Here is a 7,090-nt window from a genome sequence, read left to right on the forward strand (position 1 = left end):
CATAATTCTCAATTGCGCCCCGCCATGCAAAAGAAAATATCTGGCCGTACAGTATTGGTACATTCATCGCCAACATCTTGCTGTCAGAGACGCTTCCTGATATTCGATGTCGTTCTAGCTGGAAGGATAAGCATTTGTTTTCAGATCAAGCAAACGCCTTGGCATCATCTTTCTTCTCATTCATCTTCTTGGCCCACTTCTTGCCCATCTCATAACTGCTTATCATAATGGCACAGGCCGGGGCGACCTTTAAACATCTTGCTACCCATCCCTTGAAAAGCCCATTCATGCCTTCCTCTTTGAAAATATGAAACAGGAATCGTGGCATTGATAGCTCTTCGGGGATATGTTTGCCAGTTCTTGCAGCTTCTCTGGCCGCTGCCACGGATCTCGCGTCATCACCCGCATGACGATACACTTGCTGTCGCGTCTTGCCAACATCGAATGGCGTGGTCACCAGTGCAGCCACAACGCCTGAACCCGCACCGGCGAGAAAACTGTCAATGAATGTCGTCGCGTGGTTTTCATGGCTCTGGGCATTCCGACTACTAGTTATGGATCGGTTGGCGTCGAGTTCTTTGCCCCTGGCAAGTTCACGGACGTCCGTCAACTGATTCCGGATAGCCTCGTATCCCCACCAGTATATCCCCGAGAAAGGAACATCCCGCCACATGGTCAGGGTTAGGCCCCGCCAAAGGGATGAATATCCCTGCGTCTGGGTCATTCGATGCAATCCAAGCAAGGTGTCCTTGAATACTCCGGTGGTACTTCCATGTGTGGCTTGCATTCGAGTCCGGAACATTTCGATGGGTGAAACTGCGATGGCAGCAGCTATTCGAGCAATCGAGCCTGCGGCTAGTGGTGCATAAGTGTCGTTGGAGGCTTTCTTGATTGGGCTGGCATGATTGTACCGAAGCCAGTCATACCCCGTGAAGTAGATGACATTAGCCGGGATAGCCATCATCAGAGTCGGAGAAAGTCCACGCCAGAGTGTAAGGTATCCCTCATTCCGAGCAATCTTTCTTAGGCCATCCAGTGTTGAGTGAAATGTTCTCCGTTGAGTTTCTTCGACGGCACAATCGGCGGCGGTGGCGGCGGCGGCGGATGAGGCTTGTGCAGTTCCATTTCCAGCCAGGCAAAACGGTCCATTATCGCCCACAAAAAATACTTCTCGGCAACACGCCTTGACCCCCAGGTCTGGTGGTAATTGCTTGAAAGACGTGGAATATGCAGGAGAGCGAGAGAGGATCGAGGTGGTGGGAGCAGATTGAGATTGTAATCGTACACGAACGACATCGAGAGGTGTGACTGTACGACGGTCAACAAAGTGTTAGATACTAGTTCATCACATCATGACGTACCAAGTAAAGAAGTGAGCAGGCTTCCCCAGGTCGCGGAGATCATACGTTGACTGGTGGTGATCTCAGGATCCTCTGATTTTGACATGCTGGTATTCTGTTCCGGGAACTGTACTCTGTCATGCTGTGGTCCCGTTGGTGGTGACTGAGCATCATGACCGAGCGCGTGTTGAGGGTGTGAATGCTCGTCAAATGACTGCGCAGGTTCTGAAGTGAACGAGTAGGACATTCAAGCCAGAAAACACCAAAAGCGTGGAGGAGAACTCGAGGTTGAGCTTTCCAGCACAATGGTAGTTATTTTCGTGGATGTCGTGGTGGAAATAGAGGAGTAGGCAGTTATGACATGGAGATGAAGTTTCGAGCAAAAAAGAAATCAAATCATCCCGCGGCCGTTATCGGATGCGCCGAGATCGCTCGTATCGGAGATAGCCCGGATAAGATCATCTCCCCCATCACCAGCACCAAGGACAACATCTCCTCGTATCTCAGCCTCGAATTCTGGTATTATTGGTCGAGAGAAAATCCCTCCATACCTCTGATTCATTCTATTTTTGGGATTCATTCAATAGAAAGCCTCTTGGTACACTTCCCCCTCGACACCATGGATGAATCAGCATCAGCCCTCGAACAATTCCGACAACGATGGAAAGAAGAAGTTAGTGCCCGCTCAAGAAAGTCGGACAAGAAATCTTCAGAACCCAAGTCTCCCGAGAAAACAAGAAGACCGAGTGATGCACGACCAGAGAGACCCATCCACAGACCACCCATCCCCCACCCAGCAGCTAATATCAAAGATGACTCCGACCATTACAGCGATGCCGATCACGCAGGCGGTAGCAGCTCAAGCGTGGTTCAACGCATCGAAGGGCTCGGCATTCGACACGATGGTGATGATGATGATAATGACTTTACTCCCAAAAGCTCCTCGAGTGAACCGAGGAGCGCATTGGAACATTTTGAACGCGCCATAGAAAAGGAGAGTCAGGGAAATCTAGGCGACAGCCTCTCCCATTATCGGAAAGCATACAAACTCGATGCCAAAGTTGATCAGTCCTACAAAAACAAGCACTTTCCGACAAAGCCCACACCCACCAATCCAGACCCGTCCAATGCTGCTGTAACCGTTCCTTCAACCGCTCACCACTCACTCCAAGAACCGACAGAAAATTTAACCGTTGCTCAATTAATCGAAAGTTTCGCCGACTGTCAAATCATGGGCGCCCCTCCGATCATCCAAGGCGACTGTCCCCCACCGTGTGGTATCAAGGCTCTTCCAACAGAGGTGCTCTTGGGATTGCTTCAGCACGTGGCAATCCGAGATCCAGCCCTATTCGTGAGACTGTCTCTGGTCTGCAAAAAGCTTGCATATCATGTTTGGACGGAAAACGCCATTTGGAAACGTGTGGCTTTGGGCCCTGAATTTGGACTCGCGGGTCAACAATACAATTTTGCAACGGACCTGCAAGGTCGGGAAGCTATCTTCCGTTCAGTGGAATCCGAAGACGACGAGATTCCGACCTTTTCAATAGCGATGGAACTTTCATTTCCCAAAGAAACAGTCTGGCGCGAGGTTTTTCACAATTATCCTCGCATCCGTTTCACGGGCGTTTATATTTCGACCGTCAACTATACCAGACCAGGGGGTGCTTCGGCCACGGCAAATACCTGGAGCAACCCCATACATATCGTCACGTATTACAGATATCTGCGATTCTTCCGCAATGGGACGTGCATTTCACTTCTCACCACTCATGAACCGATTGAAGTAGTCCATCATCTGACACCGGAGAACCTCAACTTTGTCCGCACCGGCAAAAAAGAAGCAGCAGGACATCTGTTGAACTTCACATCTCCGGCACCGGCATCGCTGAAAGAATCTGTCCCTGCCTCGTCGACCTCTGGGGCTCCAACGACAACAAATGTTGCCCCTCCACCATCGGCGCAACAAGTCATGAAACACGCTCTCCGTGGCCGCTGGCGTTTGTGCCATCCTAGTGTCGGGTCTCGGGATACCAATGCCACAGCATCAGCTACCACTCAACCTTCACAATCATCCAACAACCCGAACCCGACAACACCCATCTCCCCGGGTGATTTACATATAGAAACCGAAGGCGCCGGCCCTCGATACATGTACACGATGTATCTGTCGCTGAAATCTGCCGGCTCCGCTCGCTCCCGACACACGACCAAGAACAACAAGTTGCAGTGGAAAGGGTTCTGGAGCTACAATTTGCTCACGAACGATTGGGCCGAGTTCCATTTGAGAAACGACAAACCGTTTTTCTTCTCCAGAGTCAAAGGGTATGGGCTGGGGTATTGAATAGTTGAACCGTAACCAATTAGACATACCATGAGGCCGGGCCGAGAGTTCCGACGAGTGTAGCACTACTTCCCGTCAACAGTGACGAGCCTTTTCTCGAAAATACGGACTCAGCTATGTTCCCTACTCCCAACATCCCGGCGGAAATGCAGCCCTAACGGTGCAAGACGAACCCGGAATTTAACACCCCGCATGATGTCGAAGTGCGTGAAAAGCGACGGCAAGAGGAGGTTGAGAGCAACACAGACATAGAAGACGAGGAAGTGACTGGGGACAACGTCCATTCCTCCGAGGATGGTCGGGCCTTTCCGAAGGTATCATCCGTGCTGGTGAAGAGGCTCCTGCGACTGTTGGTCGGGTCCATAATGCCGAGTACGACAGAATCCGTGACCGTGGCCGTCACATCTACAATGCTTTCTATTCAAGAGGTGGTGAGTATACAAATATGCATAAATTGACGCCTTGCTTCAGTATGATATCCTCATGGGTTAGAAATATGGCGGCAACAACACCATTCCCCCCCTCGGTCTGCTCCTGTTGCCTTTTGTTTGTCCCTCATCCATATTCTTTGGCGGGTCTTCTGTATCCTCAGGTTCTGCAAGCCCTGGGACGGCGAAATTGTGATGATCTCTGGGAGGGCGTGCTCGGATCTAACAGCCCCTATCATCGCATAACAGCTTTCTAGTAATCGTAGGTTTCATCATTTCTTCGAGTAGCTACGCTGACACCGTCTCGCCAGATGATGCACTCAAGACCCATTTGGCCTCTGGCTACTTACGAGCACCACCGCCGATGTGAAATTATTCTCACCTCACCAATCTCATCCTACCTAGACCCGTCGAACAATCAATACGCTCTACCATTTGATGGTGTTACGTACCTTCGATGCGTTGTAAAGGATAGTTCTGCTACCATTCGTCAGATGCTGTTGCACTTTGGGGTAGTGCGCTGTGTAAGAGAATCAATTATTCTGAGAGATGGCTCTGTCCGTGCGCAACATAACAGCGCACAGGACGCAGTCTATATAGATATCTAGATGCATTCGTACGTAAACGTGTAACCTACGCACAGGCGACAGGCGTGGTATCTTCCATACAGCCAACAAGGCTGTACGAGAGCCCGAACAATGGATGCCACAACGATTCTGAAAGATCCGACATGTTTTTCCTGATTTGTCTGTGATGGGTAGCGGCGCCAAAGATTGTAAAAACTCTCGGTGGCATTGTACGCTTCGTACACGCTTCGGAATTATATAGTCTGACAGTCCCTTGGACCCCTTCGAAATAGAACAAGTCCTCCGTAAAATTACATGTCCCAGGGTGTCAATGGCCAAAATTTGGGGTTTGCACCGAAACGTGTAGCAACGGGCTAGCCCTGTCACGTGTGCCAGGTCCCAAGTAGGCTGTGTGCATCACAGGCTCCAAGGGTCTGGACACATCCAATTGATTGGACGCTCTTCCACCCTTATCTCCAGCCCTAAGTAGGGTACCACCTACTCCGCATCGTCGTTTACGCTGACCGCAAAGCAGAAGAGCGGCGGCTTTAAGCGGCTGTATTGATCGCTCGCCCGCATAAGGACGGACAGGTACTTCTATAAAGAGGGCGCCTGTACGTTGGGCGTGAGCGTAACCGTTTACAAAAAGGCAACGTCTTCGCGTTGGATACAGAACCACGCCATCTTCGCAGGTTAACATCTCCTGGAGCAACAGTTTCCACCAGACATCGTGTTCGCCTTTCAATCCAGCCGTCATGGACATCCTCTCCTCCCTCCCGTCCTTACAATACCTCGTCGCGTACTTCATCCCAGTTATGCTGCTGGGGGTTTTCGTCGGTTCTCTGGTCAGCCCTCGCAGCCTCACAGCCGCGGCGTGCTTTCCGCAACCGGTCGACAAGCCGATGGATACATTCTTTTACCTTTTTGCCGTACGAGAACATTGCCTGGGGCTTGCTCTACTGATCCTTGAGGCCTGCGATGAGTGGCGGGCGGCGGTGGTCTTGCTGGCTTGTATTGGTATCAACGGTACTGGCGACTTCCTGCTTGCAGGATCTTTGGGGACAGGATGGTGGCCTTCCTTTACGACCCATGGCATTCCCACTCTGGTCGGATATTGGGCAGTTTGGAAGCTATGGCAGGAACATTGGTGAACATTGGTGAAGAAGGTAAAAGAAGTTCATTTTTGCGGACCCTGAGAACTTCTGATTAATACTGACCGTAAGACACGCTCAAGAGTGCAATGCAAATGCCACTGTTCCAGGTCTCTAAACTGGCGGAGGAAGCGGCAGAAGAAGTTCCAAAAGAAAATAATGTCAGGCTTAAGAGAGGTGGTAAAGGGACGGCGGCAAAAGACTCTGGGCATATCACCAAGGGAAGAAGGATAGCAACGAGATCGATGTTCATCCGAGAGTGGGAGAGTGAGCGATGAAAAGGGCCCACATGACAATTTTCATTTGAAAGCCATAGTGTGCCCTGGGTTGATGAATATATTGTTCGCTTCGTTGAATGCGCATAGAAGCCGATCATCCTTCTCCAATGACCTTCTGCAGTGGTATTGTGGTCCGTGGATCACAAGAGGCTTCTGTTCCTCCCCCTTCGATTGAGGTCGCTTCTTTGGTTGATCTTCTTGCAGGACGGTCCTTTCTGCAGTCTCCTATACCTATTCCCAGCTGCTGCTTTCGCCCTTCAAATAGTGGATACAAGTTCCGAGTTTAGTTCTTAAGGTTGCCCGTAATCGGGTACGACCCGCCTTCGGCAAAGGCATGTCCGTATTTATGAAGGATGCTTTGACAGCGCTGGCGGCTAGAGAGATTCTGGTTAGCTGAAGTAGACTTGGAAGAGGGAAACTTATGTCTCGCGTTCAGATATACAGTCCTTCCCGAAACCGCCCTACCCTTTGATGGCACATTGCGACTTCTTCAACTCAAGGCCAAGAACACCATGGGGGGCTAGCTTGCTTCAAGAGGCTAGACCATGCGCGAATGGATAACCCATTACCACTAGTGTTATCATGGAAATGTACGGTATTGACGGTATCGCATGGCTAGCGCATGTAAGATACAGATGTATAACTTCGCTAAATACAACATCGGACAACGACCATTTAGCTTCGTTTTCCGAACTTCCACCACTTCTTGGGGACATTCCTGCTTGATGGCGCTACACTCTGAGTACTCTTCGGTCTTGTATCACTGCCGAACTGAGGTTGCAGCGCTTGCAAGTTAGTCATAACTGTCACGGTCGACGTGTGGTTTGCTCCTAGTGCATTTTGAAAGCCTTGAAGAGCTCGTCGATACATCTTCTCTGCCTCGTCCAGCTTGCCTTGGTCAGCGTATAGCAGACCGAGATTGTTGACCGCGTTGAGTGTCGACGGGTGATCCGGTCCCAGTGCCTTCTCATACCCAGCCAGTGCTC

General features: G+C 50.6%; 4 protein-coding genes across 4 annotated transcripts in view; 2 read left to right on the forward strand and 2 right to left on the reverse strand.

Annotated features, from left to right (window-relative positions):
• Positions 1–145: 145 nt before the first annotated feature.
• On the reverse strand, positions 146–1,587 carry Z518_03909 (uncharacterized protein; the record flags this gene model as incomplete). The annotated part of the gene is made up of 2 exons (XM_013417617.1): positions 146–1,308; positions 1,362–1,587. The coding sequence occupies 2 exons, from the start codon at positions 1,585–1,587 to the stop codon at positions 146–148; spliced, it is 1,389 nt and encodes a 462-aa protein (XP_013273071.1).
• Positions 1,588–1,959: 372 nt separating this feature from the next.
• On the forward strand, positions 1,960–3,681 carry Z518_03910 (uncharacterized protein; the record flags this gene model as incomplete). The annotated part of the gene is made up of 1 exon (XM_013417618.1): positions 1,960–3,681. The coding sequence occupies one exon, from the start codon at positions 1,960–1,962 to the stop codon at positions 3,679–3,681; it is 1,722 nt and encodes a 573-aa protein (XP_013273072.1).
• A 1,749-nt stretch (positions 3,682–5,430) lies between these two features.
• On the forward strand, positions 5,431–5,826 carry Z518_03911 (uncharacterized protein; the record flags this gene model as incomplete). The annotated part of the gene is made up of 1 exon (XM_013417619.1): positions 5,431–5,826. One exon carries the CDS (start codon positions 5,431–5,433, stop codon positions 5,824–5,826), a length of 396 nt encoding a protein of 131 aa, XP_013273073.1.
• A 953-nt stretch (positions 5,827–6,779) lies between these two features.
• Z518_03912 (uncharacterized protein) overlaps positions 6,780–7,090 on the reverse strand; it is a gene marked incomplete at both ends in the record, with an annotated part of 5,075 nt that continues 4,764 nt past the window's right edge. Inside the window, one exon of the mRNA XM_013417620.1 lies at positions 6,780–7,087. Within this exon, the coding sequence (XP_013273074.1) occupies positions 6,780–7,087 (308 nt within the window). The remainder of the gene's footprint in view (positions 7,088–7,090) is intronic.

Source organism: Rhinocladiella mackenziei (genome assembly GCF_000835555.1).
Source record: "Rhinocladiella mackenziei CBS 650.93 unplaced genomic scaffold supercont1.3, whole genome shotgun sequence".
In the NCBI taxonomy this organism is placed as follows: domain Eukaryota; kingdom Fungi; phylum Ascomycota; class Eurotiomycetes; order Chaetothyriales; family Herpotrichiellaceae; genus Rhinocladiella; species Rhinocladiella mackenziei.